The 18,324-nt window shown below is 39.7% G+C and overlaps 2 protein-coding genes across 2 annotated transcripts; both read right to left on the bottom strand.

Annotated features, from left to right (window-relative positions):
- Positions 1-6,407: 6,407 nt before the first annotated feature.
- Positions 6,408-9,626, bottom strand: LOC140518400 (protocadherin alpha-8-like). Its single transcript, XM_072630539.1, has one exon. It carries the CDS (start codon positions 9,432-9,434, stop codon positions 6,846-6,848), a length of 2,589 nt encoding a protein of 862 aa, XP_072486640.1. The 5' UTR covers positions 9,435-9,626; the 3' UTR covers positions 6,408-6,845.
- A 5,011-nt stretch (positions 9,627-14,637) lies between these two features.
- On the bottom strand, positions 14,638-17,125 carry LOC140518399 (protocadherin alpha-8-like). The gene has a single exon (XM_072630538.1). The coding sequence runs from the start codon at positions 17,123-17,125 to the stop codon at positions 14,714-14,716; it is 2,412 nt and encodes an 803-aa protein (XP_072486639.1). The 3' UTR covers positions 14,638-14,713.
- Between the last annotated feature and the right edge of the window lie 1,199 nt (positions 17,126-18,324).

Genomic DNA, 18,324 nt, shown 5'->3' with positions numbered 1-18,324 from the left:
ATAATTCAAAAGGTAGTAGGGAGAATATTCTACATTGTAAGAAAACCAGAGAAAATGCCTAGAGCCAAGAGATGGAGTGTCTTGTTTGAGGAACAGAAGGGAGGCCAATGTCACTGAACTGCAGAGTGGGAGAAGGCTGAAGGGTTATGTAAGATGACCAGAAAAGTAGAGGAGCAACTTATCAAGGGCTTTGTATGCTACACAGAGGATTTTATACTCAGTTCTGGAGATGACAGTGAACCACTAGAGTTTCCTAAGGATGGCATGTTTGCACCTACACTTAGCTATGAGGTGATGATTGCCTCTCCCAGGGTGTTTGGAAGTCTCAGAGAAGAAAGCGTGGCACATTCAAAAGATGTTAGAAAGGCAAAATCAACAGCCTTCATCAAAAAGTGTTGATGAAAAAGTGTGGAGTCAAGGATGACATCTAGGTTGCCAGCCTGAGGAACTGGGAGAATGATGGTACCCTAAACAGTAATAGGTAAGATAGGAAGAAAGAAGCATTTGTGGGGAGAATATATCCCGGAACCAACCTTGGAGTCAGAAAAACCCGGTTTCAAGTCAACCATCTGATGCGTACTGGTTGGGGGTCCCTGGGCCTGTCACTTAAATTCTCAGTGCTCCCAGGCAACTCTTTAAAGACCCTTAGCTGTAGAATAAATGTCATCTGCATAACAGAAAGCCTTCTCTCATTGGAAGTTTCCACCCCAATTATATTAACAGGTTGCAATTTTTGTTTTTAAAAAAATTACATTCTAATTGTTATTGACACAATCTCCAACATCCCCTAGATGTTGTTCTTTTCTTAATTAACTCCTAATTAATAATCCAAGAAATTAATTTGATTTGTTTTTAGTAACAATTTTCCTTGACCTCTCTATAATATTTAGTAGAAAAACTTGATACCATAAAGAATTCCCTTTTACCTTTATGTCTGCTTACACAAATCCTTCTCACTCTTCAAGGTCTAGTTCAAATGCCATCTTCTTTGAATTCTTATAGCACATCATAAGTTTTTGCAGTTATTTATTTCATAATCCTTTTGTGTAGTTGTTTATGAGCCTTATCTGAATTATTAGTCTAATTCTTCCTTGATGTCATCCTAGTTTGTCAACCATTTTTGTATGCTTGTCTGTGTTTAGCATATAACCTTTCTTTATAGTTGGCACTCAGGAAATACTTTAAGGACACTAAATCCGTGTTGTAATTCTTCTTTATTGTCTTGGGGGGCAAATGAAGTTTTTAAAGGTCCTTGGACGATGCTAAGTTGTTTATGGGTGATCTAGAAAATGCGTTGAGGATCACCCAAAGAATTAGTAACCGATCCTACTCTAACACAGTGGCCAAACTTAGTCCTTTACTGGTGAGAATCCCCTTGCTTTTTGATACTCATTCACCATCAGGAAAGCAACTAAGTCCTGTGTTCTTAGTTTGGTTTCCTAGGTCCCTAATAAGGCTTTTTAACAGTCATGGCTCTAATGAATGAAATCTCTTTGCTTTTTGGTTTTCAGTAATTCACTGAAGCTAGTTTTTTTTTTCCTTTCAATCCCTGGTCATCTCCATTATTAAAATGGTCATTTTTTACCATGAATATTATGTTTAAATAACTACTTTATTAATACATTGAAAAGGCAACTGAAATTTCTTATGTGAAAGAAATTAGTTACAGGAGTGTCTTGTCATCTTCCATGAAATTTTAGTGCTTTCTCCCGTATTTCAAAGCCCAACTTTATTCCTTCTAAAGAAAGAAAAACATAATTATTGGTGAAATATATTTAGCGACCCCTGATTTTGGGAATTGCCAATTTTAACAAATAATATTTCTGATATAATGCCGTAAGTACAAATACATAGTGTAGATCCTGAGTCTCAGAGATTCAAATTTAGTGTTCTCATAAAATTAACAGAGCTGTTCAGCACATTGTCAGTTGATGAAGAAAATGCCTATTCCTTCAATATCCTTAGTATTATTAAATATTATTAAGCATCAATATTTCTTCCATTGAAATAAGGAATCTTACGAAATTAGAGAGACCTGGGGAAAGACGAGATATGCAACACATGAGAAATGAAAATAATAATCCTGACCAATAATTAGATCATTATTGACAGTCTACTCTGTGCTCAGCACAAAAAAAAAAATGTGCCTGATCTGGCAAAATAGTCAATGTTCCCTGATAAAATATTAATTAGTTGTTTTTCAAAAGGTGAGAGATTCAGTATCAACTTAAATGTAACCTTTTAAACAAAAAATTCTCTGAAAAGCAATGATTTTCTATTTTTTGTAAAATCAGTATTACTAAAAGTCTTCCCATGAAATGTGTCTATTATGAGCAAGGGAAGTGTTTATCAAAAAAATGAGAGAGACAGAGAGAAAAAGAGAGACAGAGAGAGACAGACAGAGAGAGAGAGAATCAAGTGAAGTGCAATGTTTAAGTGTGTTTATATAAAATTAAAAAATGTTTGCACAAACAAAACCAATTCTGCTAAGATTAGAAGGAAAGCAGGAAAGTGGAAGAAAAAATTTACGGGGAATTTCTCTGATAATAGCCTCATTTCTCAAATATGTAGGGAACTGAGTCAAATTTATAAAAATAAGAGCCATTCAGCAATTGATAAATGATCAAAAGACATGAACAAGTAGTTTTCAAGAAGAAGAAATCAAAGTTATCAATAGTCACATTTTTAAAATGCTCTGAACCATTGTGTGTGTGTGCGTGTTCGTCCTTCCTTGCTGAAGAAAACCATGCCATTACTGACTAGAGAAATGCAAATTAAAATGCCACTTCACACCTATCAGATTGGTTAATATGACAGAAAACGAAAATGACAAATGCTAGAGGGTATGTGGAAAAATAGGTACACTAATGCACTGTTGGTGGAGTTATGGACTGGTCCAAACATTCTGGGGGAACCATTTGGAACTATGACCAAAGAACCATAAAACTGTGCAAACCCTTTCGCCCAGAAATACCACTAGTAGGTCTATATTCCAAAGTGATCAAAGAAAAAGGGAAAAGGTCTATAATCATGGCTGCACTTTTTGTAGTCTAAAGGAATTGGAAACTGGGAAGTTGCCTTTTAATTGGAAAATAGTTTAACAAAATATTGTGTATAAATATAATGGAGTACTATTTCGCTGAAAAATGAAAGCAATAGTTTTAGAAAAAAACTGGGTAGATTTATGTGAAATGATGTAAGGCAACGTGAAAAAAACCAAGAGAAAAATGCACACAATAACAACTATAACAAATATAATCAACTTTGAAAGACTCTATAACTCTGATATACACAATGACCAACCACAATTCCAAACTGCAACTATGTAGTGCAGCCAAAGAATACAGTGTCAGGCTTGGAGTCAAGAAGATCCAAGTTCAGGTCTGGGGTGTGACCCCAGGCAAGTTATTTAACTCTGTTTACCTCAGTTTCCTCGTCTGTAAACTGAGTTGACGAAAAAATGGGAAACTACTGCAGTATTTTGCCAAGAAAACACGAAATGGAATCATGAAAGGTCAGGTATGACCTAACAACAACAACAACATGATGAAACATGCTAGCCATTTCCAGAGAGAGCGCTAATGGAAGCAGTACAGAATGAAGCATTATTTTCTTTTTTCAATTTCTATCTTAATGGACATGCTAATGAGGGAATTTCTTTTGCATGATTATACTGGTCTGTAATAGGTTTCGTTTTTCTTGATTTCTCAATAGTTTGGAAAAGGGAAGGAGAGTCAGAAATAATTCAAAAATTTAATGTAATTTAAAAAATACAAATAAGCAATAGCAGTGTCTATAATTATGTACTCAAAGTGCTGAAAAAGCGGCAGATACATTTCTCTTAACCTGGATGTGACTTACTCAAGACCTACAGTGTTAAATAAGGAAATTGGACAACTTCAATATTCTTTGGTGTTTTTTTAGTTGCATAGTAAGCACTTAACAAATGATTATCTGGGAACAAATATCTATATAACATCTATAATATAATTTGACAAGGCTTGCCTGTTCAATTCATCGTGGATGACTTCAAAAAGTGTATATGTGAAGATTTTGCAGAAATTAGAAAGTATACAGATGAGTTGATAGGCATTTGGTATCTTCCACTCTCCCAGACATCTGGAGATTCAATTCTTCAACAACCTCATATTGGCATAAGAAAATTTTGGTCTAGTCCAATTATTCTTCCCTTTATCTTCTTTAACGTCATTTCTACTACTTTATGCTTCAGTACATCATGGACTTTGATATTAGAATGCAAAGGTGCTCAATCCCCTGTCCTTGATGGAGAAGAGTGTTATAGAATTCTGTCAATAATAACTTCTTTTATGTCTTTCTTACACTCTGAGTTTCATTCTTAAGTGTGATTCTGATTATTTGGCTTAGTTGGGTCTGTCGTCAATCTTTCTGTAAAGATCTTTATTCCACTGCTTTTTCACTTTTTATGTTTTAATACTGATCATCAACTTCCACTATCCTCTTACACAAGATTTTACAGAGAAGCTTAAATTCTAAGCTTGTGTTGATCTGGTCTATCATATCATATCATAATTTAAAAGAAAAAATGCTTACTTGATCTGAGGAATTTTCTGGGCTATTTTGATCTCATCATTATGTGACTGACATCAGTCTTTAGGAAATAAACAGTAGAATAGAAATGGTGCTGTAGAATATTTTCCAGATAGCTATGATGTTTTATCTGAAAAAAACCTCTAATAGTTGTGTTGAATTGAAGAAAGATTGTTCAACCTCTTTGCAATCAAGAGCACTGCTGGTTACATCTTACCTACTGAAGTTTTTCATGGATCAGTTCCCCCAAAAGCACAGGAATTCTAGAATATCTCTTGAAATCAACGTTCTTAAAGAAGATTGTGTTATGTAGAACTTAGTATTTCAAAAAGTTCATTATTTCATCAGCCAAACATTCCATCAATAAATGTAAATGGAAATATTTCACCTGATGATTTTTCATGAGTTGTGACCAAATATTCCACCACATGGAGACCAACATTCTGAGGTTGACCTTCTCTGAACTTGGCTAACAGTAGAAATGTAGTGTTTCATGTGCTAAAATAGAAGCTTTTTAGGAGCTTGGCTCTCTTGTTGTGGCATTCACAAAATTCAAGGTCACCATCTTGGCAAGATGAAGACTCAGATCAGGACTTTGGCAGATGAATGTACCCATTAGGCAGACAGTAAACAGTAATTAAATGGTGACCTTTAATAACTTTGAAGCATATTTTTGTCCCACTGAAAATGTGACATATCACCAAGAGTTCAGGATCCCAAAAGAGTTGAAACTCAAACATTTAAATGAATCTATGGTCTCATCAATAACAAAAAAGCCTATCAATGCCCATCCATCTTCTGCAACTAGAATTCCTGTCCCCACATGTTGGTCACATAGGGTCCAACCAACATACTGGAGGGCTTTTTTGATTTCTGTCAATATCTAAAGTATATCATGGGAGCACTCAAACTATCCATGTGTCATCCATTTCTCTTGTCACATGACAAGCTCATTTTTTCTTTCTGTCTTACAATTCCTCGGTAACATCCTTTGATTTTCTTCAGAAGTGATCATTGGTTATGTTTCAGAGTGCTCACACCCATAATTCACCTTTCCATTACTCTGTGTGTGACAGTTATCTTTACTTCTTGAGAGGTTGTGGTATTCCTACTTTCATTTTTATTCAGATTAAAAGGTTTGTGTTGAAAGGGTACGTGTTTGCTGTTGTAGGAAATTTGGTATCAGTAAGTGATTTGCAATTCTCCAGAACAAATACAGTATCCTCCTTCTCTACACTTCTAGGACGTGTTCATTGTCCATCTACATTTTTATCCCACATTCATTATAAGTTTGTTTACCTGCCTGTTAAGATGTAATTTATTTCATGCCTTAGTGAAGTCCTTTTGATTCTCACTATATCCAGTGCCTATCAGTTCTTTTTGGAAGAAATGATTCAATATCTAGCTGGTATATAATCTACAAGTCTTTGGGCTCTCTGTTTCTCCTGACCTCATTTTCACACACACACACACACACATACACACACATATACACACATAGATATACATATACATGTATGTATGTATATATGTTCATGTGTATTAATAAATTCAAATTCAATTGGATTCAATGACACATTATGGCAATTCCTATAGCAAAGCTCATCTCCCACATCTGTAAGATGGGGATAATAGCATTTACTTCACAAGGCTGTTGTGAGGATCAAATTCAATGACATATACAAAACAAAAATGATATATAAATGTTAGCCATTTATAGCATAGATAATCAATGTTATGCTTTACAAGGCATTATTCATAGTGACTATGCAAGGATAATAATATAAAGCAACTAGATAGCTTTAAAGACTCTTATTCAAAGAGTGATTTTTGCCTCCCGAAGAAATGGGATGGATTCAAGAACAAGCAAAATAAGAACTTAAACAAGTGGAAAATAATATTCACACTAAAGACATATATGGCACAAAAAATTATACGGGTTTTTTTTATAAAAGAGAGGAAATGAGAACTAGTCAAAGGAGAAATCTACAGAAATGTGTATCCATTTTCATGTGCTTCTAAGGAAAAGACAAATAACAACGTTGACACGTGAAGGGACACACTTAAGAGGAAGCAGAATGTGAACAAGGAGAAGATGAAGGAGGAGATGGAAGAGGGAAATGGATTATGTGAGTAATGCTATCAGTATACTTAAGAAATGGAAAGAATAATTTGAGGAGAGAAAAATAAAATTTTAAAGAAGATTGAATCACAAATATTGTCAACTGTTTCTCGGAAAACAGCAATTTGCACTTAACAAAAATAAAAATGCACAATCAATAGTCACCCACCTTCCCTGAGCTATCCAAGTCAGCCTCCTGCTTCTGGCCTCTTTCCCCAGAAACAGGACACGGAGGGAGGTTAGGGCTGAAGGCCATGAGGTCGTTCTTGGTCGCCCCTTCTCCAGAGCACACCTGCCGCCGCTGCTGAGAATAAGACCAACTCCCCATTTCACTGGAGCACACCAATGTAGGCTTGCCAGGCCCACACGAGGCCTGTGGAGGCGAGGAGCACCGAAGTGCCACATACAACAGGAGACTCAGCACCAACAGGCTGGACACTGAGCAGATGGCGATGATCAAATACACATTCACATCCACCAGCGTTGTCTCTTTTCCCACGCCAGTCTTTGCCGAGATTCGGGAAGTCCCTGAAAAAGTCTTGGAAGTCTGTCCATTCTCCACCATTGAGACACAAACAGTGGCTGTGGTGGACAGGGCTGGTTCTCCATGATCTTTCACCAGCACCAGCAGCGTCTGCCTCGGCCCGTCCGATTCCTCCAGAGCCCGTGTTAGGCTGATCTCACCAGTGTACAGCCCCACCCGAAAGGGGCTGCGACCAACTCCCGACTCGGGCTGCAACTCGTAAGACAGCCACGCATTGTAACCAGAATCCGCGTCAATTGCCCGGATCTTGGCCACCACGTGGCCCGCTGTCATCGACTGGGACATCAACTCGGTTACCCGGACCCCACCTGCTCCAGACCCTGAGTGCGGGGGCAGAACCACGGGAGAGTTGTCGTTTTCATCTAGAATAAACACTTGCAGGCTCACATTACTGCCCAGCGGAGGGAAGCCTGCGTCCCGGGCGCTGACCCAGAACTGCAGCAGCTCCAGCTCCTCGTGGTCCAGGGGCTGTAAGGCGTACACTTTGCCGCTCTCCGAGTGCACAGACACGTAGCTCGACAGAGGACGCTCCCCAACCCGCCGCTCCACCAGTGAGTAAGACACCAGCGCATTCTCTTGGGCATCGGGGTCAGACGCGGACACTGTGAAGATGTGACTGCCTGGTGGGTTGTTCTCCTTCACAAATACAGTGTACACAGGCTGCTCGAAGGCAGGCGCGTTATCGTTCACGTCTCCGATGGCCACAGACACGCTGGCAGTGGCCCAAAGGGCTGGCTTCCCGCCGTCCCTCGCAGTCACCACAAGCTCATAGGACGGCACTCTCTCGCGGTCCACAGAACCCTCCAGCACCAGTGAGTAGTAATTTCGGAAGGTGGACACCAGCGTGAAGGGCCCAGGGGGTGACAGTGAGCAAGTCACCTGCCCGTTGGCACCAGAGTCTCGGTCAGACACCCGGATTGAGGCAATGACTGTCCCTGAAGGGGCATCCTCTCTGACTGGCAGCGACAACGACGTCACTGCGATATTGGGAGTGTTATCATTGGCATCCAGGACTTCCACCAGGACCGTGCAATGACCAATCATTGAAGGAGTCCCTTTATCTGTCGCGTCAACTCGAATTTCATAGGAATTAACATCTTCAAAATCCAAATGTCCTTGAATTGAAATTTCTCCTGTATCTGAATTTATATGAAACTTCTCATTAATCACAGGTGGAGAGAGACTGTTGAAAGAGTATAAAATCTCCCGATTAGTGCCCTCGTCCGCATCGGAGGCATTCAGTCTGATCACTAAGGTTCCACTGGCTGCATTTTCTAATATCTTCACTTCGTATTCGGATCGTTCAAAAGTGGGGGCGTTATCGTTTACATCCAGGACTGTGATGAGCAGCTGCACTGTGCCCGTGAGTTCAGGTTTGCCCCCATCTGTGGCTGTCAGTATTAAGTAATGTTCAGAAATTTCCTCTCTGTCTAGCGGCTTTTTAAGCACAAGTTCCACCAATTTACTTTGGTCGTTCTTTGATCTTACTTCTAGAATAAAGTACTCGTTGGTACTGAGCCTGTAAGTAAGTAAGGCATTAGAGCCAATATCTGGGTCAGAAGCTCCCTCTAGAGGAAACCTAGAGTCCGGCAACCTGAATTCAGGAATAAACAGCTTTTGTTCCTTCACTGAGAACACCGGCGAGTTATCATTAATGTCCTTGATCTCCACCTCCACATGGAAAACCTGTAGCGGTTTGTCCACGATCACCTCCAGGTGGATGCTACAAACCAGGTTTCGACCGCACAGCTCCTCCCGGTCGATGCGCGAATTCACAAACAAAATGCCATTCTGCACATTTACCTCCAAGTAATCCCTGCGACCCTTGGACACCACCCGGAACAGTCTCGGCACCAGCTCCCCGACCTCCAGACCCAGGTCCTGCGCGATTCGTCCCACGAACGTACCGTGTTTCGCTTCTTCCAGCACCGAGTAATGGACCTGGCCGCTCCCCACCTCCCAGGATGTGTGCAGCAGAAATAAGAGCAGCAACTGCTGGACTCCCAAGACGCCTCCCCAGGAAACCACCATCGCAAACACTCTTCGCTTTATTCTGAAGGGTTGCTCAAATGTTGGAATAAGGGTGAATATGGGTGTCCGTTTCTCCAGTCTTATTCTGCAGCATCCGCCATTGCTTTGCATCATTTCACAACAAAAACGGAGCCTCTTTGCAAGACCCAAAAGAGAGTGTTTAGCCATATTCCGTGGTCGACAGCGACATCATGTGGCACCAAAGCGTAAGTCATTTATTTTCTTTATGGTGTAAAAAAAAGCAGCTCATATTTTGCTCTGCATTTAATTTTGTTTCAGAAACTTTGTTTTTCATTTTTTGAGTTTTGAGAGCTCTTGCTTCACAGAACTTCAGTTTTCTCCGTGGAGAAAAACAGAATACTTGCATTGTCACTGCTTCTGCTGCTTAACTATGAGGGAAATGGTATTTTGACTCTTTTATATCCTTAAATTGGTTTTAAATATTCAAAAATAAGTTTATTGTAACAAGGAAAGAAAATGAGCTTAGTACTTGCTGTTGTAGAGGTGGAAATTTTGCACGTTTTAGAACACTAAACAGAAACTCTAAAAGAGTACTGGATGGGAGATTCAGAAGAGTCGGAAGACTTGACTGATTGCTGAAGGCTACTTACTGTGATCTGGAGTAAATTCCCCTCTCAGAGTCCGTTTCTTCACATGTTAATTGGAGATAATAATACTTGTTAGGTGAGAAAATACCTTTGTGAATCTCAAAGTATTATAAGAATGCGAATAATGTAATCTTGCATCGTAAGATATTTATGATGCACTTTTAAATAATCAGTCAATGAATATTAAGTGATACTGTGTGCCAGGCACTATGCTATGCACTTGGGATACAATGAAAGAGGAAACACAGCCTCTTCTCTCAAGACACACACAGTCTATTGAAGGAGACCACATGCCAACAACTATTTATGAACAGTTTATATTCAAGATAAATTGAAAATAATTAACGAAAGGAAGGCACTAGAATTGAGGAAGATTTGGCATGGTTTCTAATAGAAGTTGGGATTTTACACTTGTAGGATAACTAGAGAAAATGCCCAGAATCATGAGGGAATGTCTTGCTTGAGGGACAGCAAGGAGACCAAAGTCACTGGATTGCTGAGTATTGGGGTGGGAAGGAGGTTGAAGGATTATGTAAGATTTAAGATGACTAGAAAAGTATAAGGGCAATTTATCAAGGGCTTTGTATACTAAACACAGGATTTTGTACTCAATTCTCCAGGTTGTAGTGAACCACTGGAGTTTCCTAAGGGTGTCATGGTCACACCTACCCTTAAGGAAAATCATTTTGACAGTCGAGTGAAGGATGAGTCAAAAGACCTGTTGCAGGCAGGTCTATCAAGTAGATACCTTCGTGATTGAATCATGTCATGTCCTATGAAATTTTAGAGCTTTCTTCCTTTTTTCAAATCTATCTACCCTTATTACTTCTTAAGAAAAAAGAGAAACATAATTACAGAGGAATTAGATTTAGTGACTCCTGCTGCTCTGAGCTACCCATTTTAACAAATAATATTTCTGGAATAATGCCATGAGTACAAACATATTGCAGATTCTGAGTCTCAGAAACTCTAATTTAGTGTTCTCATAAAATTAAGAGTTGTCCAACATATTGGCAGTTGATGAAGAAAACTCTTATGCCTTCAAAATCATTAGTATTATTAAGCATCAACATTTCTTCCATCCAAATAAGGAACTATAATGAATTAGAGAGACCTAGGGAAAGTTGACACATACAACACACGAGAAATTAAAATAATAATCCTGACCAATCATTAGACGCTTATTGACAATCTAGTCTGTACTCAACACCAAAAAGAAATGTGCCTGATCTGGTAAAATGGCCAATATCCCTTGACTGTCACAGAGATAATATCTGAAATAATTCTTTTCAAAATAGGAGGGAGATTCAGTATCAACTTAAATGAACCATTTAAACAGAAGAATTCTCTTGAAAGCAGTAAGATTTTCTATTTTTTCTAAAAATAATTTACTAAAGGTCTTCTTGTGAAGTTTGTGTATTTTGACCAATACAATTACTCTTCAAAAATGTTAACAAGATATTCTTTCATTCTTAGATGATTAAACTTACAAAGGACCAAAAAAGATGCCCCTACAGTCAAAACTAAGAACACAAAATATTATTATTGTTTTGCTGTTTGTCCTTCATTCTTGAAGAGGACTATGACGTCAGGGAGGTGATGCCATAGCAAGCCAGTGAATTGGATTTAAGTGAGGAAGAGCTGTGCAAAATCACCAGCCTCGCTTTCTCCTCCAGAGTCCTCTGGGTTCAATGGCCAGATATCGATCAGAACAACTGGAGATGGCCCAGGATGCAGTGGGGGCCTTGGCCTTTTCTACCTAAGGTCTTTATCAGCTTTCAGTTTGACTGAGGCAAAGCCCCTTCAATGATTAAGGCCTATTACTAAGAGTAATACTTTAACAGTGGCAAATGCTAGACAGAGTGCCTAGGTTTACAACCTGATCCCTACCTACCTTTCCAGTCTTATTACATTTTACTTCTCTCTACCCTCTAACACTGTCAATCACTCTCTTCTCCTTTATACTCTCTTCTCTCTGAATTTTCATGACACTGGATCTCTTCTGGTTCTGTTCCAACCTATCTGAATTCTGCTTCTCAGTCTCCTTTGCTAGATCTTCATCCAAGCCACAAAATGAATGAGAAGAAATATCTCACTGGATTCAAACTGATTGAAGTGAAGCAGCTAATATCGTTTTAAAGAGAATAATCAGGAGATATATCAAGGCCAAATATGAAGTTTCTAGTCTGAAGAAGAAAGACACATGATAGTGTAGTGTTGGAAATTTGATACTGAAAATCTAAAGTTCAGAAGAAATGAAAGGATATGATTTCAATACTGCCCAAGGGTAGATAACAGTCAAGAAACAGATTCTGCAGACAATATTTTATCCAGTTAAACTATTGATTTTTGTCCTTCATATTTTCATAGAAGAGGCCTGATGACAATACTAACAAATCTACTTTTGCCAGCTTTTCTTAAGCACCTGTCATCCAAAAAGCACTATATGCAATAATGACGAGACTTAAAGCTTAGACTAGGTATTATCCCTGAGTGCATGGTATTTAGGTGATCACTATAATACACAAAAAATGCAGATACATTTTAAAGCAGGTTTTGGAGACAGTAAACAGACTGTTATTTGGAAGTCGGGGGGAAAAGTGGTGACTTTCATGTGAAAAAAGGGAAAGCTTCTTGATATAGGTGAGTTTTGGTCAAGAAGATCGAGGGAATCATGGTGGGGGGAATGAAGGGAGGCCACCTAGCAATCAATCTATATCATAAAGTGGTAGTCATCAAAACAATGTGATACTGGCTAAGAAACAGGGTGGTAGATAAGTGAAATAAATTAAGTACACAATACACAGTAACTGACCACATTAATCTAGAGTTTCATAAACCCAAAGATCTAAGCTTTGGGGGCAAGAATTCACTATTTGACAAAAATTCCTGGGAAAACTGGAAAGCAGTTTGGCAGAAACTAGGCATAAAGCAACATCTCAAACCATATACCAAGATAAGCTCAAAATGGGCATATGATTTAAACATAAGGTGATGTCATAAGCAAATTGGGGGAGCTTGGAAGATTTCATTAATCAAATATATGGATAAGGGAACATTTTATGACTAAATAAGAGACAGAGAGAGACAGATGGATGGAGAAAGAGACAGAGACAGAGAAAGACAGAGAGAAACAGAGAGAGAGAGAGACAGAGAGAGGATGGAAAGTATAATGGATTGTGATTATATGAAATTAAAGAAGTGTTTATACGAACAGAACCAATGCAGCCAATATTAGAAGGAAAGGAGAAAACTGGAGAAGGGAGGGGGGAATTTCTACAGCAAGTTTATCTGATAAAGACTTCATTTCTCAACTATACAGGGAACTCAGTCACATTTATAAAAATAAAAACCATTTGTAATTGAAAATTGGTCAAAGAATATGAACAGATAGTTTTCAGAAGAAGAAATCAAAGTTATAGTCACATGACAAAATGCTCAAATTATTATTGATTAGAGAAATGCAAATTAAATCAACTCTAAGCACGACCTCACACCTATCAGACTGGCTACTGTAACAGAAAAGGAAAATGACAAATGCTGGAGCGTATGTGGAAAAATAGGTACACTAATGCACTATTAGTGGAGTTGTAAATTAGTCCCATCATTGTGAAAATTTTGGAACTATAACCAAAGGGGTATAAACTTTGAGTACTTTGTCCCAGCAATACCACTTCTAGGTCTGTATCCCAAAGAGATTAACGACAAAGGGGAAAGACAAGAAAAAAAATTTAGCATCTCTTTTTGGAGTGGCAAAGAATTGGAAAATGAAGGAATGCCCATTGGGTATGACTGAAGAAGTTGTAGTATATGATTGATAGAATTCTACTGTGTTATAAGAAATTATGAAGAGGATAGTTTCAGGAAAACCTCGGAAACTGTGTATGAATTGACACAGAGTGAAGTGAGCAAAACCAGGAAATAACTATACAGAATAACAGCAATATCAAAATGACGATAAACTGTGGAAGTCTTACCTACTCTCATCAGTGCAGTGATCCAATACAATTCTAAAGGATTAATGGTGAAAAATACTATTTACCTCCAGAGAGAGAACTGATGAACTCTCTGAACATGAGGGTAAATTGAAGTACAATTTTTCACTTTATCTTTCTTTTTTTTGCAACATTGCTAATATGGAAATATGTTTTGCATGGTTTCACATGTGTAATTTATATCACACAGTTTCCCCTCTCCATGGATTGAATCAGGGTTGGAGGGAAGGATCGACTTTGGAACTCAAAATTAATTTTTTAAAAATAAGTGCTATTTTTAAAAAGAAAAGAAAGCGGTGGGTTTCAGTTGAGTAGTAATTCAATAGCCAAAGAGGGAAAGGAAATATAATATGAAACCAAACACAATAAGACTAAAAATATCTGAAGGAATGTTTAGAGGACGAAGTATTCTGTCTTGCTGAAGAACAGAGTGTGTAGAGAGAAGTAAATATGACATAAGTATTAAGTTAGAATAACTGCTAACTTCCATAGGACCTTGAATGACAGTTAAATAAGTTGGAACTCTGTAGAAATACAATAGATCCACTAAAGATCCGGGGAATGGCGTGGAAAATTCTATCACTTGTTCTGTGTGTAAGGAAGTTTAGTCAAGAATCTTTTGAAAAGGCACATTGACTAATCTATTAATCTTTGTTCCACTCAAAGTTATCTTACTTGACACATGTATGCATAACGGATTTTTAAATATTCCAATACTGAAAATGAAGTTTAATGTTAGCAAAATTAGATGTTAAGGCAATATGGGATGTCGCTTATCTTTTAAAAAGGAATTTAGGTACATGAGATAATTTTCTAAATATATGAATCAACGTAAAAGATGTTCTCAAAAGTAGAAATTCACACTCACGTTCCCCGAGTTCTGCATGTGCTCTGCCTGTTCTCCGACGTAAGAACCTGGACACGGTGGAAGATTCGGGCTGAAGGCCATGAGGTCGTTCTTGGCAGCACCCTCCCCTGAGCAGATCTTCTGTCTTTGCTGATGGGAATATGACCAACTCCCTACAGTATTAGAACACATCGCAGTGGACTTCCCAGGCCCATAAAAGCCCTGTGGGGGCGTGGAGCATCGAAGTGCCACATATAACAGCAGACTCAACACCAATAGACTGGACACCGAGCAGATGGCAATGATCAGATAGACATTCACATCCACCAGGGCCTTCTGCCCTACACCAGTTTTTGCCAGATCCCTGGAAGCCAGAAAAGAACCTTTAAATTCTTTCCCAGTCTCTACTAATGACACAATCACGGTTGCAGTGGCCTTCAATGTGGGCTCTCCATGATCTTTCACCAACACAAGGAGTGTCTGCTTCGGTCCATCAGACTCATCCAGGGCTCGAGTAGTACTGATTTCCCCAGTGTACAGACCTACTCGGAAAGGGCTGCGTCCAGTGCCAACCTCCGGCAGCAGCTCATAACACAGCCACGCATTGTACCCTGAATCTGCATCCACAGCCCGGATCTTCGCCACCACATGGCCCACAGCAACGGACTGTGACACCACTTCGGTCACTGGGCTAAAGCCAGAGTGAGGCGGCAGCACAACTGGCGCGTTGTCGTTCTCGTCCAGCACGAACACCTGCAGGCTCACGTTGCTGCTCAGTGGAGGGAAGCCTCCATCTCGAGCGCTCACCTGGAACTGCAGCAGCTCCAGCTCCTCGTGATCCAGGGGTTGCAAGGCGTACACTTTGCCGCTCTCGGAGTGCACTGACACGTAGCTCGACAGAGGACGTTCCCCCACCCGCCGCTCCACTAGGAAGTAAGACACCAGCGCGTTCTCCTGAGCATCAGGGTCTGATGCAGACAGTGTGAAGATGTGACTGCCTGGTGGGTTGTTCTCTTTCACGAACAAGGTGTACAACGGCTGGTCGAAGGCAGGCGCGTTGTCGTTAACATCAGCGATACCCACAGACACACTGGCAGTGGCCCAAAGCACTGGAGAACCCCCGTCCCTCGCTGTCACTACCAGATCATACCCCGGCATGCTCTCGCGGTCCACCGAGCTCTCCAGCACCAGAGAGTAGTAATTCCTGAAAGTGGACACCAACGTGAAAGGCGAGGGGGGTGACATCGAGCAAGTCACCTGTCCATTGGCACCAGAGTCACGGTCGGACACACTAATGAGAGCGATGACTGTTCCTGGAGGAGCATCCTCTCTGACAGGAATTGACAGCGATGTCACCGCCAATTCAGGGGCATTATCATTGGCGTCCATGACATCCACTCGGATAGTACAGTGTCCGACCATGGGCAGGTTCCCTTTATCTGTTGCGTCAACTCGAAATTTATATGAATTTACTTGTTCGAAATCCAAATTTCTTTGAACTGTAAGTTCTCCTGTATCTGAATTTATATGAAACTTATCTTTAATCACAGATGGAGAGAGACTATTGAAAGAGTATAAAATCTCTCGATTGGTGCCCTCGTCCGCATCGGAGGCATTCAGTTTGATCACTAAGGTCCCACTGGCTGCATTTTCTAATATCTTCACTTCATATTCGGATCGTTCAAAAGTGGGAGCATTATCGTTCACGTCCAGAACTGTGATGAGCAGCTGCACTGTGCCCGTGAGTTCAGGTTTGCCCCCATCTGTGGCTGTCAGTATTAAGTGATGTTCAGGAACTTCCTCTCTATCTAGAGTTTTTTTCAGCACTAGCTCAACCAATTTGTCTTGACCGTTCTTTGATTTTACATCTAGAATGAAGTAATCATTGATGCTGAGTGAGTACGTAAGCAAGGCGTTAATCCCAATATCTGGGTCGGAAGCACCCTCTAGCGGAAACCGGGAGTCTGACAACCTGGATTCTGGAATAAACAGCTTTTGTTCCTTCACTGAGAACAAGGGTGGGTTGTCATTAATATCCTTAATCTCCACCTCCACATGGAAAACCTGCAGAGGCTTGTCCACAATTACCTCCAGGTGGATACTGCAAACTGAGTGTTGACCGCACAGCTCCTCCCGGTCGATCCGCGAATTCACGAATAAAATTCCATTCTGCACATTTACCTCTAAGTAATCCCTGCGACCCTTGGACACTACCCGAAACAACCGGGACACCAGCTCCCCGACATCCAGACCCAAGTCCTGTGCAATTCTCCCCACAAACGTACCGTGTTTCGCTTCCTCTGGCACCGAATAAAGGACCTGGCCGCTCCCCACCCCGCAGGCTGTATAAAGCATAAATGAAAACAATAGATGCTGGTTTCCCAGGCTGCCTGCCCAGGAAAAAAACATCGCAAATCCTTCGTGGAATTGTTCCAGTCAATGAATCATCTTTAGAGAGTAAAGGTAAATCTTGCTCTCTGAGTCTTTCAAACCCATTCTACTGCATTCGCCATCATTCAGCATCGCCGATTGAATAGATCTAATATTTAATGTGAAGCTTGGCCCTTTGTGGGGAGACCATTTCATGGTAGACAGCGACATCATGTGGCCGATAATAACCGGTACACAGACTTAATTCAATAATTCTCATTATGATATTTGCAATAGACAATAATATCTGTAATCTTATTTCCCCATATTTGAATCTCTATTAAAGCATAAGACCATTATTCTCACGATTTCAGAAAGCAATATTATCCTTTTCATTGTTTTCTACTACCTGCTGTAGAAGTAATGGAGTCTTTGTTCACTAGAAAAATTCAAACCCACAAATATTTAAGTGGTTATGTGCAAAAGGACTGTGCTAAACTCATATGATACAGGTGATTAAGTAGTCGGTCCACTCAAAGGGCTTAAACGATAAGATATCTTCAATATATATAGTACACGGTACAATATGGTAGGGAAGTAGGAACTATCCAAAGTATCTAAGCAATGTGAGGACAGAGGGAAAACATATTTTCACCTTTCTCTATGTGATTTTAAAGATATTGATAATAAATGAGTTGCAATCAGTAAGAATAATGAATTCAGTCGTTTAAAAGTGTATATACAGGAAATGTGTATTCTCAGAACGCTAGGGAAAAATAAGAGAGGAAAGAAGCAGTGCTGAAGGAAGTATCTTGAGTTGATGATTTTCTGGACTCACTAGACCCTATTGTCTTGCCTCTCTATAGTCTTTCTTTTGGTAATATTCCTATGGGTTGAATTATCGGAACACACTTGACTCCCAAATCTACAGTTCAGCTATAATGACTCTCTTGAGTCCCAGCCCTACATTTTCAAGTGACTGTTGAATGTCTTCTGTCTGTAGTTTTGGCAGAATGTGGACAGCCTAAAAATCTTTTACTCTATTGTGGATGGAAAATAAGGGTCAAAGAAGGGATTGTGATATTTCTCACAACAGATTTGACAGCGATAACACACAATTTCAGAAAATCAGAATTAATCAACCCTTACTTTCCTTCAGTTTTCTCTACCAACAAGAACCAGTTTTGGACTGAAATGTACAGCATTAAAATGGTTAATGGGGAGTGAAAACTTATGAT

The sequence above is a fragment of the Notamacropus eugenii genome, chromosome 1, assembly GCF_028372415.1.
Source record: "Notamacropus eugenii isolate mMacEug1 chromosome 1, mMacEug1.pri_v2, whole genome shotgun sequence".
Taxonomy (NCBI): Eukaryota; Metazoa; Chordata; class Mammalia; order Diprotodontia; family Macropodidae; genus Notamacropus; species Notamacropus eugenii.
The sequence above is the reverse complement of the archived record's forward strand: the minus strand, read 5'-3'. Positions and strand labels throughout refer to the sequence as shown.